Source organism: Vanacampus margaritifer, chromosome 1 (assembly GCF_051991255.1).
Source record: "Vanacampus margaritifer isolate UIUO_Vmar chromosome 1, RoL_Vmar_1.0, whole genome shotgun sequence".
In the NCBI taxonomy this organism is placed as follows: domain Eukaryota; kingdom Metazoa; phylum Chordata; class Actinopteri; order Syngnathiformes; family Syngnathidae; genus Vanacampus; species Vanacampus margaritifer.
Window position 1 is genome coordinate 30,173,702 of NC_135432.1, and position 23,079 is coordinate 30,196,780.

A 23,079-nucleotide genomic window follows, 5' to 3' on the forward strand; every position below is an offset into this window, starting at 1 on the left:
AAACATGATTTTGGAAGTCATGTTATTGGTATATTATGTCATTGTGCTCGAAATACAATACCGAAGGAGGTTCAACTTTGTTGTGTAAATTTACCCTGTATGCTTTCAACAATAGTTTCTCGACACATAAACTAGCAATCATTAACTCCACATTTCTAATAAGCCTGAAGTCAAACAAGCTAAGTTTATACAATAATGTCAATATTTATTTGGTTATAAGCATGCCTGAATCAATTTTCCACTTCATTTCTGTTATCTTGGTTGGTGTCATGCATGACTGACCGATTACTTTAGAGCATAGGCGTCAAACTCCGGTCCTGGTGGGCTGGAGTCCTGCAGGTTTTGAATGTTTCCGTTCTCCAACACAGCTGATATATGATCAGCTCATCAGCAAGCTCTGCATAAGCCTGATAACGATCCTGCTGATTGGAATCAGCTTGCGTTGGAAGAGTTCGGTCCTTGAGTACCCCTATCCAGCTTGTTTTCCGTGTCTCCCCAGCCAACACAACTGAAGATCGTTATAAGGCTTCATGCAGTGCTTGCTGATTAGCTGATCGTTTCAAACACGTGTTTTGTGGGAGACATGGAAAGCAGGCTGGATAGTGAAGAGGAATAAATATATTTGTCCTCTTTGCATGTTCCAAAATTTGAAGACAGATTTAATGTAAGAAAAAACACCTTTGCAAAAATGATTTGATAAAAAAAACAGAGATCTCTGGACATCGTGACAGACTCCAAACATCACATAACAGGTGGAATTTCAGAGTGCCGAATGTGTCTCTTCCGCGTGTAAAATGGCTTCTTATAGTTAAACAGACCGCCTCTCTTTCATTTGTAGACAAAACATACTCTCTGGGTACTTTTCCGTGAGCGATGGCGAAAACAGAGTCAGGGGTGTATGTGTTCGAAGCAGATTTTGTTCTCAAGGACTAAATGTGTTTTCGCACAGAACGCTGAGAAGGAATTTTTTAAACCAAACAATTTACCAGCTTAGGTTAAGGTCAAATTATACTGAGTTCAACACTACCTCACATCTACAAAACATTTCGACATGGTTAATATAAAGAATTAAAATGTTAATAATGTATAACAATGGTTAATATATGAAAATAAAGAATTTAAATGTTAATAATATCTAACAGTCCGCCCTTTGGGCTTATTTAAAATAAAGCCCAATAACTAACATTTACACAAAGATTCCAGCGGGATCTTCATCATCGCAATGGCAGGTGCAACATAAGAAAAAAAAAATAATGAAAACATTATTTTTAGCAGGAGAGGAGGTCAGTCATATGTCAAAAACAATGTGATTCATTAAAAGATTTTTTCAGTAAAATAAGCATATCATATATGAAGACAATGTGTTGTGATTATGTTCAAAATTGTGGTGGGGGATCCCAGAAATAGCAAATTGGCATGACAGTCAGTATGAGAAAGAATGTCATTATGTACGCAATTGGAGACTTGTTGTCGTTTGGGCTATGGAAATTTTGTTGACGTTTGTCAGTTCCGTTTTCGTTCTTGCGTTTGTTTGTTTTTTCAAACAGAGTCCTTCAGCTCTGCGATTGGCTGGCAACCTGTTCAGGTTGTACCCCGCCTACTGCCCGAAGCCAGTTGGGATAGGCTCCAGTACCCTCACAATCCTTGTGAGGATAAGCGGTCAAGGAAATGGATGGATGGATCCTTCAGCTCTTTTAGAACCCACATCAACTGCCAGAGATGCAGGGATTGATCACCGGGGTTTGTTTTCCCAAGGTGTGACTCATTCTTTGTGGAACGCCCCGGAAAAGGGATACGTTCCTCCTATCTCCAGTGAGGGATGTCCTCAGCGAAACTCAATCTCCATTGAGTGATGTCTTCAGCTCGTCAGGTGGCTCCTAGAAACAGTTGAATGGTTTCTCGGTTGGTTCGTTTGGTGGCTCACTCCTGAAGGTGGGGGTTGAGTAGAAGGCGGACCCCCGGCAGGTCTGATAGGCAAGATGTGGAACCAGGTGCCCCCCGTGGACTGAACCATATTGACCTTTTCATCACCTCATCTGGGTGCAGAATATTCTCATTTAGTCACTAATAAATATACATTTTCACATCCCTTCTTTTTGAAAGAGCATCTGGTAGTTTTATTAGTTTGGAGTTAGTAAATGTTAGTAAAGTTCTGTAGTCCTGTCCTGTGGGAAAAAAAAATCTGTTTGTTGTGACATTCAATTAGAATCCAGCCTTTGGCTGACTTTAATGACCTAAGCACATTCATTAATGCAAAAATGAAAATCTTAGCCAATTCAAATCTGACGAGGCCAATTTTGTTTACAGAGTGTAATGATTATTGGAATGTTTTATTATAATATTTACTGTTATAGATATGGCATGAATGTGCTTCCAGCCATTAAATAAATGCAACTTTCGTCAACAAATAAAATCAAAAAATAACATCTAACCCCAGGGCCCCAGGGAAAAATAGAAATGGAACATATTCACCTTATTTTCGCCGTCTCTGCCAAAACTTACTCCTTCTCCATGGTCAAGGAAATCCCCAATTGTCCTCCTGTAAATTTCATTCATTCTCACGGACTATCTATAATTATCACATTAAGACTAACTTTTAATTTTATATTTATTTAATTCAACATGGACTGTTTGTGTCCTTCGCGACGATATACCCAGACCGACCAATAATTCCCCCATCTGAAAAGATCGATTTAGAGAATTTTCAGACTGATTCTAGAACTACAGCAGTAAATCAATTTTTGCTTTAAAAAGAGGGGAAAACTTTACATTTAACCAGTAAATTCGACAATGCGCCCCAAGCAATTTATTTAAATTTCAAAAGAGAATTTGGGAAAATATTAGAAGACCAAATTTAACAAGCGTCAAATAACGGAAAATATAATTAAGATTGAAATAAATTTTATCCTATCTTTATTCACATTAGCTGTTTTCAATTTCTGAAACCACATGAAATTTACCAGTATTATCTTTTGTACTATAGAAATAGAAATATTGTAGCAATTATTATTAATTCATAAAGTTACCCTTAGTTTTAATATTTTACCATTAAGCTTGCTAGTCCCCTTTGTTGATGTTTGTCCAAAAAGCTGACTGTTTTAAAATAGATAAACAAATCAGATCAAATCAGAATAGGCATCAAAAGAATTTACCAGCTTAGGTTAAGGTCAAATTATACTGAGTTCAACACTACCTCACATCTACAAAACATTTCGACATGGTTAATATAAAGAATTAAAATGTTAATAATGTATAACAATGGTTAATATATGAAAATAAAGAATTTAAATGTTAATAATATCTAACAATAGGGGTACTTGAGGACCAGGGTTGAGAACCACTGCTTTATGCCATATACTGTACGTCACTTCGCCCTTTCCCCATTCTTTACAAAGATGGAAGTCGAGTCGAACGGCTACGCACGATAATTGCTTTCATGGCAGAAGCTGCAAAACAACTGAAAAGCTTTGTCGGGGGAGACAGAAAAGAAAAAGGGAAGCTACCCGGATTAAAGGATAGTCAAGGATCAACAAAGCCAGGCTTTCACTCGCTGGCAGACGCGTATTTAGGCTATTTTTGGGGGTGCTTCACCACACCCAAATTGAACAATAGCACCCCCAAATTTTTAGAGTATATGGATATATTTTTACTGCGTGTTCTTTTTAACAAGCTAGAAACGTATAGCTATAATATATGTATATATAAAACCATAGAGTTTAAAAGTAATATTTAAACAACTAAAATACAGTACACCCCCTCCATCTGATTGAAAATGGTTTGATACACGTCGACCCCCCCACCCCCCGCGCTTACAAGCAGACCAGCGGAGCTCTCTAGTTGAGTGAAAGTGCTCCTTCCTTTTACCAGGATATGTGAAAAGTTTCTTACCTTCTACCACTCAACACCAACACATTATTTTCATTACTAGTCTGCCTTTTTGCTCCTCAATTATGTTGCTACGTGCTAATGAGGGAAACAAGTGTTAATATTAATTAATGTTTCTATTGTCCTGCTATTGGCTAGCTTGTGGCGTGCGTGCGTGGTGTATGTGTGTCTGCAGAGAAAAAAACTAGCCTCAAGGAGTAGGTCATGGACATAAGATTGTTTTTCAGCAAACAAAAGCTCAAATTTGAAGTATTTGTTTTAAAGACAAGATGTAAAAAGGCAGACAAACAGTACTAAAGTCAATTTGTTTTGTTCATATGTGTATATCTGTACTTCACCCATTCATAGACTTGTACACGCATTATTATTTTGTAGATTGAAGCACATTTATTTTTTTATGTATATGTAATGTACGTTTTTTTAATAACATATTACAGACAAGTATAGTCAAAAAACAATTATTCTGTATTAAGTTCATGTCTGTTAACATTTTTTTATGTTGTATGTTTCATTTAAAAGAATTTCAAAAACAAGTCCAAGGTCCATTTTCATTAATTCTCACTGTTGTCAGCAGGGTGGAGTTTGGTGGAGGACCCAAATGCAGGGAGCAAAAGCAGCCAGGCAAGGATGCAGTTAAAAAGGGGATTTAATTAAGAAAAAGGCAAACAAGGTACTTGGCGAAAATAACAAAATCAACAATATCCAAAAACACAGGTCAAAGCAACAAACCAAACAGGAACACTGCAAAGCAAGGAAATGATGACGACAGGACATGGCATGGGTGTGACAGCGACAATGACTGAATGAAAGCAGGGAATAAAAGACACGCAGTAACGAGACAACGAGAGACACCTGCACAAGACACACGTGGCTTGGGGAACTGATTGGGTAACACCAGGGACCGGGATGACAAGCACAGGAGGACATGATAAAACTTGACGAGACATTGACAAAGGGAGACACGCTAGGAAAACATGACCAATAAAACAAACCAAAACACAGACCATGACAGTACCCCTCCCTCAAGGGACAGATCCCAGACGGCCAAACCAAAACAAAGAGTCTCAAAACAAAAACTGGCAGAAGGTGACAAGGATGTGGGAACACGGCCCGTCAATCAGGGCCAGTCAGTAGGGGCCCGGAGAGGCCATCTCGGCCTCCAGACAGGAAGGGCCCGGAGGGGCCGCTCAGGGGGGCGTCCGGCCGCCAGACATGAGGGGACCGGAGGGTCGGCCGGGAGGGTGACCCGAGTGCCACACAGGACCAGAAGGCAGCAGCGAGTCGTGCGCGGTCGGACTAGGATCAGGAGGGGGTGGCGGGTTGTGCACCGCCTAATTAGAAACAAAGACCTGCCGCGGGGCTCACGCTGCCGGAACAGGATCACGGGTTTGAGGGCTGTCGTGGCGAAGAGGCCAGGGGGCGCGGGCGGCGAAGGGGCCGCGGGCGGCGAAGGGGCCGCGGGCGGCACAGGCGACTTGAGGCTGCCGTGGAGCCGGGACGGGGACTTGAGGCTGCCGTGGAGCCGGGACGGGGACTTGAGGCTGCCGTGGAGCCGGGACGGGGACTTGAGGCTGCCGTGGAGCCGGGACTGGGACTTGAGGCTGCCGTGGAGCCGGGACTGGGACTTGAGGCTGCTGTGGAGTCGGGACTGGGACTTGAGGCTGCGGCAGACGTGGTTCGGGGACTTGAGGCTCCCGCTGGGTCCTTCTGTGGTCGAGTCACTCTGTCAGCAGGGTGGAGTTTGGTGGAGGACCCAAATGCAGGGAGCAAAAGCAGCCAGGCAAGGATGCAGTTAAAAAGGGGATTTAATTAAGAAAAAGGCAAACAAGGTACTTGGCGAAAATAACAAAATCAACAATATCCAAAAACACAGGTCAAAGCAACAAACCAAACAGGAACACTGCAAAGCAAGGAAATGATGACGACAGGACATGGCATGGGTGTGACAGCGACAATGACTGAATGAAAGCAGGGAACAAAAGACACGCAGTAACGAGACAACGAGAGACACCTGCACAAGACACACGTGGCTTGGGGAACTGATTGGGTAACACCAGGGACCGGGATGACAAGCACAGGAGGACATGATAAAACTTGACGAGACATTGACAAAGGGAGACACGCTAGGAAAACATGACCAATAAAACAAACCAAAACACAGACCATGACAGTACCCCTCCCTCAAGGGACAGATCCCAGACGGCCAAACCAAAACAAAGAGTCTCAAAACAAAAACTGGCAGAAGATGACAAGGATGTGGGAACACGGCCCGTCAATCAGGGCCAGTCAGTAGGGGCCCGGAGAGGCCATCTCGGCCTCCAGACAGGAAGGGCCGGGAGGGGCCGCTCAGGGGGGCGTCCGGCCGCCAGACATGAGGGGATCGGAGGGTCGGCCGGGAGGGTGACCCGAGTGCCACACAGGACCAGAAGGCAGCAGCGAGTCGTGCGCGGTCGGACTAGGATCAGGAGGGGGTGGCGGGTTGTGCGCCGCCTAATTAGAAACAAAGACCTGCCGCGGGGCTCACGCTGCCGGAACAGGATCAGAGGCCAGGGGGCGCGGGCGGCGAAGGGGCCGCGGGCGGCACAGGCGACTTGAGGCTGCCGTGGAGCCGGGACGGGGACTTGAGGCTGCCGTGGAGCCGGGACGGGGACTTGAGGCTGCTGTGGAGCCGGGACTGGGACTTGAGGCTGCCGTGGAGCCGGGACTGGGACTTGAGGCTGCGGCAGACGTGGTTCGGGGACTTGAGGCTCCCGCTAGGTCCTTCTGTGGTCGAGTCACTCTGTCAGCAGGGTGGAGTTTGGTGGAGGACCCAAATGCAGGGAGCAAAAGCAGCCAGGCAAGGATGCAGTTAAAAAGGGGATTTAATTAAGAAAAAGGCAAACAAGGTACTTGGCGAAAATAACAAAATCAACAGACCATGACAACTGTAAATTGTGGGGAGCTGGTTTACTCCAGAAACATGCATACTGTCAATGCGTATGTTGAGGAGCTGTTGTATCAAAAAGAGTACCCTTCTCAAGAAATTATAGTTGGGATATGTTTATATTTTAAGTCCTTTTCTCCTTTGCATAACTTTTATTAGATTCGGTTTACTCACTGATTTCCCATGCAACTTTTGTATTGAATAAGTGGGGATACCACCACTTATTCAATACAAAAGTTGCATGGGAAATCAGTGATATCAGTGAATAAGTGGGGATACCACCACCCCTCCGTGAGTCATCACCTTATCGTGGTGGAGGGGTTTGCGTGTCCCAATGAGCCTGGGAGCTATGTTGTCCGGGGCTTCATGCCCCTGGTAGGGCCACCCAAGGCAAACAGGTCCTAGGTGAGGGACCAGACAAAGCATGGCTCAAACGACCCCAATGACAAACACAAACCTTGGATCTTCGTTTCCCTTGCCCGGACGCGGGTCACCGGGGCCCCCCTCTGGAGCTAGGCCTGGAGGTGGGGCTCGAAGGCGAGCGTCTGGTGGCCAGGCCTATACCCATGGGGACTGGCCGGGCACAGCCCGAAAAGGCAACGTGGGTCCCCCTTCCCATGGGCTCACCACCGGTGGAAGGGGCCAAAGGGGTCGGGTGCGCAGTGAGTTGGGTGGCAGCCAAAGGCGGGGGCCTTGGCGGTCTGACCCCCGGCTACTGAAGCTAGCTCTGGGGACATGGAATGTCACCTCTCTGACAGGGAAGGAGCTCGAGCTGGTGTGCGAGGCTGAGAAGTTCCGACTAGATATAGTCGGACTCACCTCCACACACGGCTTGGGTTCTGGTACCAATCCTCTCGAGAGGGGCTGGACCCTCTTCCACTCTGGAGTTGCCCACGGTGAGAGGCGCAGAGCAGGTGTGGGCATACTCATTGCCCCTCAGCTAGCCGCCTGTACGTTGGGGTTTACCCCGGTGAATGAGAGGGTAGCCTCCCTCCGCCTTCGGGTGGGGAGACGAGTCATGACTGTTGTTTGTGCTTATGCACCGAACAGCAGCTCAGAGTACCCACCCTTTCTGGAGTCCTTGGAGGGTGTGCTGGAGAGCGCACCCCCTGGGGACTCCCTCGTTCTACTGGGGGACTTCAACGCTCACGTGGGTAATGACAGTGAGACCTGGAGGGGCGTAATTGGGAGGAATGGCCCCCCCGATCGAAACCCGAGTGGTGTTTTGTTATTGGACTTATGTGCTCGCCACGGACTGTCCATAACGAACACCATGTTCAAGCACAAGAGTGTTCATATGTGCACCTGGCACCAGGACACCCTAGGCCGTAGTTCGATGATCGACTTTGTAGTCGTGTCATTGGACTTGCGGCCGTATGTGTTGGACACTCGGGTTAAGAGAGGGGCGGAGCTGTCAACTGATCACCACCTGGTGGTGTGTTGGCTCCGATGGCGGGGTAAGATGCCGGTCCGACCAGGCAGGCCCAAACGTACTGTGAGGGTCTGCTGGGAACGTCTGGCAGAATCCCCTGTCAGAAAGAGTTTCAACGCCCATCTCCGGCAGAGCTTCTCCATTGTCCCGGGGGAGGCGGGGGACATTGAGTCCGAGTGGACCATGTTCCGCGCTTCAATTGTTGAGGCGGCCGATCGGAGCTGTGGCCGTAAGGTGGTTGGTGCCTGTCGTGGCGGCAATCCTCGAACCCGCTGGTGGACACCAGCGGTAAGGGATGCCGTCAAGCTGAAGAAGGAGTCCTATCGGGCCTTTTTGGCCTGTGGGACTCCGGAGGCTGCTGACGGGTACCGGCTGGCCAAGCGGAATGCGGCTTTGGCGGTCGCTGAGGCAAAAACTCGGGCATGGGAGGAGTTCGGTGAGGCCATGGAAAACGACTTCCGGACGGCTTCGAGGAAATTCTGGTCCACCATCCGGCGTCTCAGGAGAGGAAAGCAGTGCACCGTTAACACTGTGTATAGTGGAGACGGAGTGCTGTTGACCTCGACTTGGGACGTCGTGAACCGGTGGGGAGAGTACTTCGAAGACCTCCTCAATTCGACCAACAAGCCTTCCTTTGAGGAAGCAGGGTCTGGGGATTCTGAGGTGGGCTCCCCTATCTCTGGGGTCGAAGTTGCCGAGGTGGTTGGAAAGCTTCTCGGTGGCAGGGCCTCGGGGGTGGATGAGATCCGCCCGGAGTCCCTAAAGGCTCTGGATGTTGTGGGGCTGTCGTGGTTGACACGTCTCTGCAGCATCGCGTGGACATCGGGGACGGTGCCTCTGGATTGGCAGACCGGGGTGGTGGTTCCCCTTTTTAAGAAGGGAGACCGGAGGGTGTGTTCCAACTTTAGAGGGATCACACTCCTCAGCCTCCCAGGTAAGGTCTATTCAGGGGTGCTGGAGAGGAGGGTCCGTCGGGAGGTCGAATCTCGGATCCAGGAGGAGCAGTGTGGTTTTCGTCCCGGCCGTGGAACAGTGGACCAGCTCTACACCCTCAGCAGGGTCCTCGAGGGTGCGTGGGAATTCGCCCAACCAGTCCACATGTGCTTTGTGGACTTGGAGAAGGCGTTTGACCGTGTCCCTCGGGGAGTTCTGTGGGGGGTGCTTCGGGAGTATGGGTTACCGAGCCCCCTGATACGGGCTATTCGGTCCCTGTACGACCGATGTCAGAGTCTGGTCCGCATTGCCGGCAGTAAGTCGAATTTGTTTCCGGTGAGGGTTGGACTCCGCCAAGGTTGCCCTTTGTCACCGATTCTGTTCATAACTTTTATGGACAGAATTTCTAGGCGTAGCCGAGGCGTTGAGGGGGTCCGGTTTGGTGGCCTCAGCATTGCATCTCTGCTTTTTGCAGATGATGTGGTGCTGTTGGCTTCTTCAAGCCGTGACCTCCAGCTCTCACTGGAGCGGTTCGCAGCCGAGTGTGAAGCGGTTGGGATGAGGATCAGCACCTCCAAATCCGAGACCATGGTCCTCAGTCGGAAAAGGGTGGAGTGCCCTCTCCGGGTCGGGGAGGAGGTCCTGCCCCAAGTGGAGGAGTTCAAGTATCTTGGGGTCTTGTTCACGAGTGAGGGTAGGTTAGAGCGGGAGATCGACAGGCGGATCGGTGCAGCGTCTGCAGTGATGCGGATGCTGTATCGGTCCGTTGTGGTGAAGAAGGAGCTGAGCCGAAAGGCAAAGCTCTCGATTTACCGGTCGATCTACGTTCCTACCCTCACCTATGGTCACGAGCTGTGGGTCGTGACCGAAAGAACAAGATCCCGGATACAAGCGGCCGAAATGAGTTTCCTCCGCAGGGTGGCCGGGCTCTCCCTTAGAGATAGGGTGAGAAGCTCGGTCATCCGAGAGGGACTCAGCGTCGAGTCGCTGCTCCTCCACGTTGAGAGGAACCAGTTGAGGTGGCTCGGGCATCTGGTTCGGATGCCTCCTGGACGCCTCCCTGGGGAGGTGTTCTGGGCATGTCCTACCGGCAGGAGGCCCCGGGGACGACCCAGGACACGCTGGAGAGACTATGTCTCTCGGCTGTCCTGGGAACGCCTTGGGGTCCCGTCGGATGAGCTGGCTGAAGTGGCTGGGGAGAGGGAAGTCTGGGCTTCCCTGCTAAAGCTGCTGCCCCCGCGACCCGACCCCGGATAAGCGGAAGAAGACGGACGGACGGACGGACGGGATACCACCAATAAGCATTTATTATTATTACATGGCTCCTGTGGTCAAAACGGGACCCACTCCAGCCCTATTAAATATTAATTACTCATTTAGGTTACTTCATGACACAATGGTGTCAAAAAATGTAAACTAGTACACAATGGCCATCAGTGCCTATAGAGTTTATGGGATTTAAACTGATGTGAATGGAACTGCCGGGTAGATGTTTTCTCAGTAGTTTAGCAGCAGCATTCACGTGTGAGCCAATGAACATGTGATTTATTCCAGAACTTGTCAACGGATTGAAACACATTTTCATTACACCAACAGAGAGCATCCATTACAGACAATAATCACAAAAAACGTTAACCTCAATGCTCTTACATTCAGATAATTGAAAGCTACAGGGAAGAGTACACAGTAAAGGTCCTCAGTGATATAGAAGCGATGAAGTCAACAGCATACACAGACACAGTACAAAGAGAATGGCTACTTTGCTCACTAAGAGTTAAACCATCTCTAGTACAGATATGTTTTGAGGTAATGCAGACTTGCAACATTTATGACCAAAACATACCATATTTGAATATACACCTTAATTTAAAGCTTACTAGGTTATCCGCTCACGTTTACCCTTCAGGGAGATCGGAAAAATGACTTTACTGTTCTTGTTTAGTTTTTTTTTTTTTTTTTTAAAGATATACCATCTTAGGTCCAAAGATTAACTATGAATAAATAGCAGTGGATAACACAATTAAAGAACACATTTAATTTCACACACATCAGCTGTTCCTTTTTTTTCTCTTTTGTTTAACCCTAACCCTGTTAAAATGCACATCTTATTTGCATTTGCATATGTGAAAAGGAGGTGGAATCTGGGAAAAGCAACAGACAACAAAATAAGTGGGGGAAAATGAGAGCATTGAAGAAAAGCTACAGCAGAAAGTGAATGGGTGGACCAGGTCAAGAGGAATACGATGCTATTGTTCTTTCATTCACAAGAACAGTCCTTTGTTTGGCACATCTGGATTCCATCATAGTCATTTTAAGCGTCCATATTAGGTTAACTTGATTTAAATGTGTATTGCATTTAAGTGCAAGTAAGGTGCAACTACAAAAATGTTTACCCCAGCTACACACTGAGCTGGAAAAGAACCCTCGTCCGTCTAAAGACTCTACACCGATCAGCCATATCAATATAACCTTCAGATTAATACTGTATAGGAGCTAAAACAGCTCTGACAAGAACTTGGTGCCTACTGTCCAGTCCGTCTGAAAGAACCTCAACTAGATTGAAGTGAATGGACTTTGGATGCCAAGTCAACACCTGCAACTTGGCCACATTCTTTACATACTATACACCTGTAGCACTGCCTGGCGCACTATCCCTTGTCCTGTTATACAAATAAAACAGAGAGTATATCAAACTCTCCAATTGCACAGCAAAATTGTTCTTGCGTGAAAAGGCATACTGAGCTTCCGTACTGCATGGCTAAGCATCTGAACAGGGCATGTTATTTATAAAACATAAAAAAGTTTGTGCTTTAGTACCTTTCTGTGGAACAACAACTACCGGTACATTTAGTGGCCACCATCCTATTGTAGGCACACTGACTGTCCTTTATCAAATCCCTTCTGGTAGATACTTGCCACTCCTCCAGAGATCCCAATTTCAGCAAATGAACTGAGGTCAAAATGGTGACATACTACAGTCTAAAATCTCAATTAATGGCAGGTGCTATTGTAACAAGGTAATGTTATTCAATTCACATATCAGTGATTATAATGGTATGGCTGGTCGATATATCATTATTGAAGGGAACGCTGAATCTGTTACTGTATACAGTCCATAACATGGATTTGCAGTGTGTCCATATCTGGAGCCTGGTACTGGCACTTGGGACAACATAAATCTGGCAGATCCTCAACTCCTGCTGCTCCTTGATCACCAACCTGCACCAATCCGGGATTGCGGTACGAGGATGGAGGGGGTGCTGTGTTGAAAGCTCCGGCAGAAAATCCACCTGATAATTGAGCACAAGCGGGTTACTCTTCATGACACACTTTTCTTTCTTTCTTTATTTTTTTGCTGTTATACTGCTATATTCTCCTTCAATGTTAACAAGCATACTTGTTCTATCGCAAATATCCCCGCTTCAAGTATAGACAATTAAAAACTATATTGTGTTAATGTTACTTTTTTTCATTTTTAAGTTCTATCAGGATGAATGTATCATTACTTAGCGATATACCTTGTGGAGGCGGAATGTGTGGAACCCGTGCTGAAAAATCCTCTTGATGCCTCAGCTTCATCTGCTCCATACGTGCCCTGAAACAGTGGAAGGTGTGGATACGTTCATGAACCTGCTTCAAACATCCATCAAAGATGACTTTCCCGGATGTTTGATCTAATCTTGACAACGGCAGTACTGTAAAGCTTGATGCTGGTACAGCATCCTGTCAATTCAGTTCAAATGGACATAGATGAAAATACTCTTGACTTCCTCAAAGTGTGTGGACAAACTGTCACCACTATCACAGTAACAAATGCCCTCTTTATGAACCGATTCAACCAAGGAGACAAGCGGGCTTTTTTTCTTCTTCTTAAAAAAAAAAGAGAGGAGATATTCACCGGGATGCCGCTTCCTGTTTGTGCCTATCAATCTCAGCCAAAGCATGAGTCAGCTGATCCTGCAGCTCTTCTTTCTTCTGGTTTAGTTTTTCCCTTGCTTCTCGTTCTGCAAGGAAGTCTGCCTTGTAGATCTCGGCCTGAACACAAAAGTAAGATGGAGGAAAAGAAGTTTATATGACCAAATTCTGATACATTAGTTTCCATTGAAAATGCATGCAGGGTGTACAACCCGCTGTTGCTACTTGGGAACAGAAATGACAATTGATGCACGGTTTAAAAGCCACGTCAGCCTGCAAAATGTTCGACCGAGTACACATACCAGCACTAATACACATAATCTGTTGAGCTTGAAACAAAAGCTGTTACATGCACACCATTGTAAATCTTGTGTTGCTCTGGTGTATTAACTTATTCAATGACTCCCAGCCTGAATGATCTTAATAAAGACAAATGTGCAATTAGTTTTAGGTCACAGCCCGTTAGATGTTGAACCAAGTTGTACAGTCATGTGTCAGTTCTACTGGAATGTAAAACTAATGGTTTACAAATGGTAATAAGATCATTCAGCTGACTGATGAGTGTTCAAACAGAGATTTTCTGCTTAACCGATGAAAGAAAAAAAAACTATTAAGCTTTTGCATACTATATGGGTTTGGGGCTTTTTGAGCCATTTCAAATGTTAGGAAAAATGTACAACTCAACACCCTCAACTCAAGCACCCTTTTAATCATGCCGACAGAATCACTGAACTCGTACCTGAGCAGTGAGGACAGGAACTGTCTCCAGCGAGCCCTTTTGTTGCTCTACCTCCTCCTTCAGTTTGTCAATCAGGTCCTGCTTCAGGGCCAGAGCTCTCTCTGCCTCCTCCAGTCGGTTGCACAGATCTCCTCCCTGGAAAACATTTGTGGTACATACAGGATGGGAAAACATTAACCTGGTTTATGTAGAAGAACTCACAGGGGTGTATCGTTCATTCAATGTACTTTACCTCACTCTTGAGTATAGAATCATAGTCTCTAAAGAGACATGTGTAGGCATGCTGTAGCTGCGTCAGTTTTTTTCTAAAAAAATAAAATAACAAGAGAAATGAATACCAGCATTTAGTTGGTAAATGGACCGTTTTTATTATAACGCTTTTATCTACACCATACTCTAAAAACAGTTGGGTCAAAAATGGACCGATCGTAAAACAACTCATAAATATTGGTCAGATCCTTTACTTGGGTCAAAAAATTGGATCATTTTGTATAAAACAACCCAGAAAGTTGGGCCAAAATGACCCATAAAGTGGATCAGTCCATTTTTGATCCATAATTAGTTTACTTTTGACTAGTGCTGTCAAAGTTAAAGCGTTAACTGATTAATTAATCACAAAAAATGATCGCATTAATCATGAATTAATTTTGACCATAGATTATCCTTTAGCATGACAGCGGATGGCTACATTTAAGGTAGCACAGGTTGTGTTTGAGCAATAAACACCATTACATGCATTAAAGTAAAGCATTTAATAAATGTTTGTTTATCACATTTAGAATATTTGTTCATGTAAAAATATTGGGGTCATTTTTTTCCATTTTAAATTCTGCAAAAAAATTACTGATTAGAAAAAGATGAGGATGAGTGTATGCAGTGGATGAAAAAATGTTGAAGACATCCTCATATCGGCTGCTGCAATGCAAGGCGCTGCCAGGTCCACTGGGAGCAAATCAGGGTTTGGTGTTTTGCTCAAGGACACTTTGAGATGGTCTCCAAGGGTGAGGATCGAACCCACAACCTTACAGATGGGAGACAACCACTCTACCACTGAGCCATGTCGCCCCCAGTTAGGGGGGAGTTATTATTATTATTTTTTAATTCTATTTCCCATTTTAGTTTTTACATGAATGTTCAACATGCCTAAATGTTTGGGTTTGGCATGTTTTTTTCCCAGTATACCTAAAACATTTTTTGAACTAACAACCTTGCAAAATGTCGTTCAGTAAAAGCAGTTTTCACAGAAATGAGTACAGTATATTACAATTAATAATAATGTTTTCTAAAATGTGTGTGTGTGTCCCCCCACTTTTCCACAGTGACAACATGTCTCTCTGTCTTGAGGGCTTGCTCCAAGCTCTGAATCTGCAACATAAGCTTGTCCATGTTCACATGATGCTGATTCCTCTGCTGCTCCAGTTCTTGCTCTGCCACCTGCAGGGCTTTCACCTTACTACACAATCTGCACACAAGCACAGCAAAGTGCATCAATATGAGCTCACACATGCAGACTTGTCTTCTTAAATCTCAAGTACACCCTGAAGTGATCGCATACTTGTCCTCCAGCATTTTGCGTTCTTGCTCGCTTTTGTCCAGGCAGCTCTGCCTCTCGTTCAGTTCTGCTAAGAGAGACGTTGCCTGAGCTTTGAGAGCCTCGCAGTCCTTGTCCTTTTGCTTGAGCAGAGCTTCGGTTCTGTCACGCTGAGCAGAACTCTTCAGCAGGTAGTTAAGCTTCTCCTCTAGTTCACGATACCTATTCATTATTGAATCATAATTAACTCCCACACATACAAAAAAAAATAATACCTCCACTAAAAATCCATTAGATATACTGCGCTAACAAATTTAATGTTTGGCGAAATCAAATTATGCATAAATGATGCATATGTATGATGGTGAGATCAATTTCCATTTGCATAATTTTCAAAATTATTTATCCTCGATGCAATTTTTTCTTAGGGAACACAATCATTTGCACAATTGTAGCAAAACATATAGCATCAAGGACGTTCTAATCAATTATAACATTAGAATAGAGAAAAGGCATGATGAATAACTTCAGTCATAAACATTTTTGTCAAAATGCAAAAATGAAAATTGTAATGTTGTATTGTAATTGTACCTCTTAACTCAATGTCTTGTGTCGTGTCCAGCTAAAGGATATGCAGTGACAAAATAAAAGGCGTGTTTTGGGCTTGGGCTTAACTGTTCACATCGTTTGCAAAAAGAAAAAAAAAGCCACAGACAGACAGAAGAGGTTGCAACAGCCACAGTGCAGAACAGAGAAGACGGTAGCGAGTTGACATGCATTTGCCCGGAAAAAAAGCCACACAGAGCTGTGGGCTCACCTGCCCTGCGTGGCCTGAAGCTGCTCTGTGAGTTTAGCCAGGCTAGAGCTGGTACAAGGAAGAGGAATGAAGGGAGAAGGGAGTAGATATAGCAAAAAGAAGGCTTTCATTACAAGAATAAAAACCAACATGACAAGCACCATTGGATGTTTGACCCAAAGTTTATATGCGCATACAATGCTAAGATTAATTGAACAGCGCTGCTGACACGTTAGACATTTTAGAAGTGTTAAGTGGAAAATGTCAATTAAAAAACAAAATGTCATCAAACATCGTACCAGTCAGAGGAATGTTGGGCTTCAGTGCGATGTTGACCAGCCTCCTCAGTAGCGCCGCTTGCCTGTTGAAGACATTCATGTAAGCCTTTGGGGTCACACTTATCCCACCGTGATTTGCAATAAGTAAAACAATATTAGCAATAGTTTTATTAAAAAACTAAAAGTAATGGACAATTGAAGGAAGTGGGAGAAACTCCATCCATTATCTGAACCGCCAGCTGTTGATAGTTTTTATTTGTTGACATAAGCACTACTACATTTATGCTACTGTCCTCATATTTCTAACAATGTGATTTGTACATGCAAAACTCACAATACCTATCACATCAATACATTATTTTCAAACGTCACACCCGTGACTCCACTGTAGTAGATGTCTAACTAAGACACCTCATAAATATAAATGGCATGTCTATGAAAAATAACGTAATTCGCAACAGTTATAATAGGCTTGTGTCACTGTGGAACTGTATTTGTGTTGCTTGTTTTAATTTTAATGTGAGTGCACTGCATGCAAACTTAAAATTGACTAACTCATTCTATTAAGCTACCCATTTTTACAGCGCTTTAGTTATTCAGAGTAATTGGAGAGCTTGAGCTTGATCCTAACTGACTGAGTGTAAAGTGGGGTACTTGGATTGGTCACCAATCAATCACAGGGCAAACTCATCCTAGTTATTATGTACGGTAAGCTTGATTAAAAAGATGTCTTGTTTGCCACCGGATATTTTGGCAGGATAGCTACAGTATTTCCATGTAACTCACCTGTTCACTGGTTTGTGGTAATGTGAGGACACCAAGTATATTGTCTTAAAGCAATGTTTCTCAATTACTGTATTTTTTGTTACACCCCCCCCCCCCCCAAAATAAAATAAACAAAAACAGACAACAAAATTTCCACCGTTCTAATAAATAGTATCATTTGTTTATAAAATTGTTGTAAGTATGCCTATACAGAGGAGCAAATAATACTCCTTGCGCACTTCCCTGACAATGAAAGCACCACTGCCACCTACTGTAGTGGATGTGAAATTACTTTATTCCAATATGAAGAAGAAAAAAATAATAATGTGAAAATGGTTCGACTCTTGTTCAGCCGGAAATGAAGTCACCGGTCATTTTAAAAAAATTATTAAAGAAAAAAAATATGCAAAAAAACAAAACAAAATACACAAAACACTCATCCTGACAAACTTGACTTAATCAACAAAATCCTAGTTCATGGCGTGTAATTTGGACCAACTGTAACTGCATCACTGTTACCTGTACTTGAGCCAGTTTGGCTGCCAACTCAATGCAGCGACGCATTCGCTCTCTCTCCTTTTCGCCCTCGTCTTTCTGCCTCTCCAGCTCTTCATTTTTCTTTTTCAGATCTCGCATGCCTTCCTCCAGCTTTTCTTTGTGACTCTTCACTTGCAGAAAGTCATTTGTACTCTCGACGAGCTGCAGAGAGAGGCATGCAATGTGAATTTTGAAAGAGCTGAGATACAAGGAGCTATTACTAAAGAAGGAAAGTTGATTAGAGGCTAATCATATGCTCAGGATGAGCTAATAGGCAGAAAATACAAAAGTATTGCTGCTATAATTTACAAGACAAACCAGAGTTTCACATGAGTAAACAGATAAGCAGAATTAGTGTCAATTAGTGTTAGGGATCCAATCATATGGGAGACCTTGGCTTTTAGCAACATATGAAATCCCCACCAAGCCCAAATTGACTTTTGCTGGATGTGTAGCACTATTTCCCACACAGAAGATGGCACTGGTAGCGTAGCAGTAGATGCTGATGAAGAAAATTAGTGTCAGCACGACTCAGCACAGCTAACGGCGTAGGGTTCTATTTTGTGTTACACTTGACAGGCCATTTAGTCATAATTTTAGTCTGAGCGATGACTGATTATGTTGTATCAAAAGATCATCTTGAGGCAGGAGCAACAAAGAAGATTAGATTGTGAAAACAGCGTCGTCGTGAGCATTCTCACCTGGCCATTTTCCCTGCCCATTGAACCCCCCGATACCTCTGCAATTGAGGTAGGGGGGGTTGGGAGGTTACTACTCACGGAGCTACATATACTTGCATCGCCCTAGAACAGACATCCTCGTTAGATGGAAAATAAACAAATATATTAGAACCAAGAGTGCATGCTGCAGGTGTCTGCTCAAATCTTACCAAGCTGCGAGGGGGAGTTGTCTGTGTGTGCTGATCTGCTTCCTCCACTATCTTCTTTTCCCGCTGATCCAGGATCTGAAAGAAAAATGAGATTACAGTAATTTCTGGACTACAAACCCCTACTTTTTTTCACTTGCTTGACCCTGCGGTTAATACAAAGGTGCGGCTTACCCATCAGATCACAATGGGGCACACTATAAAGGAAGCGCAAGAGTGTCAGGCACAGCAAAACAAACCAAGTGAGCCCAGATACAGTAGGAGAGACAGGGAGCGAGACAATTTGCGCTCTCATTATGGAAAAGAAAGTAGCTGGAACCCGGTGCGGTAACATTAAAACACCTGCGGCTTACAGTCGGGTGTGGCTTGTAACAAACTTGGTAATTCCCCAAATTTAGCTAGCGCGGCTTATAGTCAGGTGCGCCTTATAGTCCAGAAATTACTGCAACTAATTAACTGAAGTTGCTTGTTTGGTATTACAATATCTACTGCAGCCTATGTTTTGTTTACTTTCTCAGTGTTTATTTGTAAACAAATAGAGACAGGTAGGTACTGCGGGGAAGTCCATGGGTGTTTTTCAGATCTTGTGACTAAACTACTTGGTTCTCTGCTTACATGATTCCATCATGGAGGGAAGGACATCACTGCGAGGAGACGCTTTCCTTGTTGAAAAGCATCACACGGACAGCTTCTAATATTTTTGACTCTCTTATATAACAAATTGAAGACATAAAAAATACAAAACACAGCTTGCATTATAGCATAGATCAGGCCAGGGTTGTGCAACTTAAATGATGGAGGGCCACAATTTTTCATCAGTGCTACTGGGGGTGCCACATGAACACATTTCTCAGACCATGTAACAAATAACAAAAACGAGTTTGAAATTGAATGATCAATAAATAACCACATAGTGTGATTCCCCCTGAATATATCTATGACACAAGCCCACCTCAGGAAGACATTCCAGTAGCATGAAACAATCTACAGTAAGACCGGAAACACGTAACTATCCTCACCTTTCCACCGGAAATTCTGAATGTGTTGCCTATGCCTGTTCGTGGATATTTTAAATGAACCAACCTGTGGTACATCAAGAGGGCCATTCTTTGTTGGAAAAGAGCCTTCAGTCTGGCTGGAGCTACAGCAGTGGTTGGATGAGGAAGCTGGTCCATTCACCAGGCCTTGTAAAGAATGGTTCTCCTGTGCCAGCCTTTCCACCAGGGCCCTGGCCTCTTGGAAACGACAACTGAGAAATTCCCTATCCTCCCTCGTCTTTTTCTGCCAACCCTCCATCTCTTCACAGCGCTGACGCAAGGCTAGGTTGCTCCGCCGCAAGGCCTCTGGAAGACGTGATGGGAAAGGGCACAAGTTGTCAAACGGGTGCACATAATGAATTTAATTAGTAGAGGTGATTGATCAAATTGTTCATTCTTAACAGGTATTTTCTGAATTAATGAGAGTCCTCAGAAATGTTGAACTTGTATCTGTAGATCACAACACACCAACACTCTGACCACACGGTTTCTGTATTTAATTTTTTTTATAGTGTAAGTATTATGATGATTTATTTTGAGAACTTCCTCCAAACACTTTCTTTAGTGATTTATCTACTTTGGGGGAATTTTTGACATTCTTCCTTGCAAAATGCAGCCAGTTGAGAGAGCTTGGATGGGCGTCTAACATAAACTGCCCGCTTTAGGTCCCGCCACAGTATTTTGAAAGAATTTAAGCAAGGATTTTTACTGGGCACATCCAGAACATGAATCTTGTTGTTCTTTGGCCATTCTTTGGTTGCATTGCTGGAATGCTTTGGATTATTGTCATGTTGCATTATCCATCTTCTACCAGGCTGTAACTTCACAAAGGACGGCTTCAGGTTATGATCCAAGATTTCACAATATTCCTCTGAATTCATGATTCCCTGGATTATGTGGAGTTGTCCAGGTCTTGGGGATGAAAAACCAGCCAAAAATTTAACATTCTCACCCCCCATGTTTCACTCTAGGTTGAAGGTTCTTTTGCTGGTATGCAGTGTTGACTTTTCACCAAACACGACTGTTTTAGTTGTGACCAAACAGTAAAATTTTGGACTCATCTGTCCACAGAAGGGACTTCCAAAAAGCTTCAGTGTTGTCCAGGTACTTGCTGGCAAAGTTGAGGTGGGCAGCTTTGATCTTTTTTTATGAGCAGAGGCTTTTATCTGGAAAGCCTTCCATGAAAGCCTTGTCGATGTGACTTTTCTTCTGATTGTTGAAGCATACACATGTGTCCCAGATCCAGCAAAGGAGGTCTGCTAATCCCTTGATGTGATGTTCGAGTTGGCTTTTTACCTGAATGATCATTTTTCTTATGGTTCTTGCTGATATTTTAGAAGGTCGTCCAATTCTAGGCAGGATTGTAATAATTTCCAAAGTTCTCGAGTTGCAGATGATCTGCTTCACAGTGGAATGATGAAGCTATATATTTTTTTAGATTACTTTATAGCTTTCCCCAGACAGATGTGCTGTCACTACCCACTTCCTGAGGTGCCCTGAGATTTCTCTTCCTCTCAGCATGACTGACCCGTATGGGTTCACCTGGGTAAGACTAAAGTGACATAGTTTTGTCTCTGTTTCAGTCAGTGATACACAATTTCTTCCCTAAACCTCTCATTTCATTGGTCCATTTCAGTGGTTAGTTTAGCTACCAAATTGTCCTACCTGATCCTACTTGACTGCTTGTTTTAAGCAACGCAGCTCAGGGTTCACTTACTTTTGCACCTACATGAATTGACCAAAAACTATTTTTAATTAAGTTTTGACTACACCATTGATTTAAAAAACAACAACAATGCATTGAATTGATAAACCTACACCTGTTATTTCACATAAAATGTAATGGTTCCGATTGAACAACAAAATCAGGTTGAAACAATGGAAAGTCAAAATTGCTCAAGGGGTTCACAAACTTTTGAGCAGCACTGTATATCTCTCTGTATCCAGCACACCAATGGTACAGCACACAAACCTCAATCTTTATAATAATGCTAATGTTAATTTTATATATCAGTCTATCATGTTTGTTCATTATTTTAATTTTCATTTTGCTTGAAACTAACTGAGTATGTGAAACATATGCACAATTAATTACCCTGCTTTTTTTGCAACTCACAATAACAATACAGCACTAAAAAGAATGTATCCTTTTTCTACTGGCCAAATAAGTCTGGTATATTATGATGATAGCTCAAAGTGAAACAGACACTGAGAATGTGTTATGCTACTATTGTGTTGCAAGAGATACAAACTAATGATAAAAGCAGTCCTATTTTACCAAAAATAAGATGCCATAGTTTCGTGAGGTAAAGGAAAACAAGGAGTGAAAATAAAATATGGAGTTGATCGAGATCTGCCAGGACAACCTTGTTTGCTTACTGAACATATTATCGGAGTACATACCTCTGAGCTGTTGGTTGTCTCCAAGCAACCTGGTGACCACTTCATTGGCTGCCAGCTCAGGTGGGACCCTGAGGGTCCCCCCACTATCCTCGCCTGACATGTCCCACTGCAGTGGGCCATCAGGTTGGGGCTGCACCATCCCTACGCGCAGATGTAAACACACACATCAATCCTTTATCTTTCTCCTCCAAACAATGGGTGTTAACACGACACGGGCACCTTCGTGTTTGTTTTAAAGCATCCACTACACCTGACTGGACGTCTTAACCACACCGTTGTAACGCTACCATCCGTACCGTGCCAACATATGTACAAAGAACGTTGTCAGTGACCGCAAGAAAACATTACGTCATTACAAAAACGATGGGGTAAACCGCGGGACTGGGAAATATGGATTTACAGATTCCTTCTTTTTTACATGTAAAAAAGTAGAGTAAATAAATAAAATGACACATTTAATATACTGATATTAATGAATCTCTGGAAAGGCGTGTCATGTACGGCTCGATGTGCATCATGTTTCCCCATAGTACTGAGACAAGGTATGTACTATGTTTACAACAAAAAACACATAAAAAACATTAATAAATTTAAATTTATGAAGATACAGTGGGGGGTCTTGCGTTACCTTTTATTATTTTCCAGGATTGTTATCCTGAAAAGCAGGGAGGCAGCCAGGTAATCGCTCGCTAACAATCTGAGAAAACCCAGCTAGGTAGCCAACTCAGGCAGGCGAATGCTACACAATTAGCAAGTTAGCTTACACAGCTAGCCGGAACTGTTTTGAGTTTTCAGAAGCACTTGTTCACACCCCAAGAACCGGACATAAACGTGAAATGAAGACCTCCGTTAATCATCTACTCCTATATTTTCTTGTTCTGATAAAACATTCTGCGTGGGTTGACATTAACTGTAAAACACATGACGAGGCCAGTGTTGTTAGCACGGAATTAGTAACTAACCCAGAGTTTAGACTCTAAGGAAGAACTTTTTCGAACGCAACCACAGTCGGAATGACA

General features: G+C 43.9%; 1 protein-coding gene across 4 annotated transcripts; it reads right to left on the reverse strand.

The window, feature by feature from the left end:
• Nucleotides 1-10,698: 10,698 nt before the first annotated feature.
• On the reverse strand, nucleotides 10,699-23,045 carry ikbkg (inhibitor of nuclear factor kappa B kinase regulatory subunit gamma). 4 transcript variants are annotated; one of them, XM_077546871.1, is made up of 15 exons: nucleotides 22,689-23,044; nucleotides 22,061-22,201; nucleotides 19,704-19,963; nucleotides 18,624-18,698; nucleotides 18,436-18,537; nucleotides 17,717-17,896; nucleotides 16,454-16,515; nucleotides 16,176-16,223; nucleotides 15,383-15,580; nucleotides 15,137-15,289; nucleotides 14,060-14,132; nucleotides 13,828-13,962; nucleotides 13,072-13,208; nucleotides 12,692-12,768; nucleotides 10,699-12,463 (listed from the first exon to the last, which is right to left on the reverse strand). In XM_077546871.1, the coding sequence occupies exons 2-15, from the start codon at nucleotides 22,197-22,199 to the stop codon at nucleotides 12,273-12,275; spliced, it is 1,830 nt and encodes a 609-aa protein (XP_077402997.1). In that variant the 5' UTR covers nucleotides 22,200-22,201; nucleotides 22,689-23,044; the 3' UTR covers nucleotides 10,699-12,272. The 4 variants fall into 4 exon arrangements, with proteins under 4 accessions (XP_077402997.1, XP_077403016.1, XP_077403007.1 ...); XM_077546890.1 differs by lacking the exon at nucleotides 18,436-18,537 and having other exon boundaries at nucleotides 22,689-23,045; XM_077546881.1 differs by lacking the exon at nucleotides 16,176-16,223.
• Nucleotides 23,046-23,079: the final 34 nt, after the last annotated feature.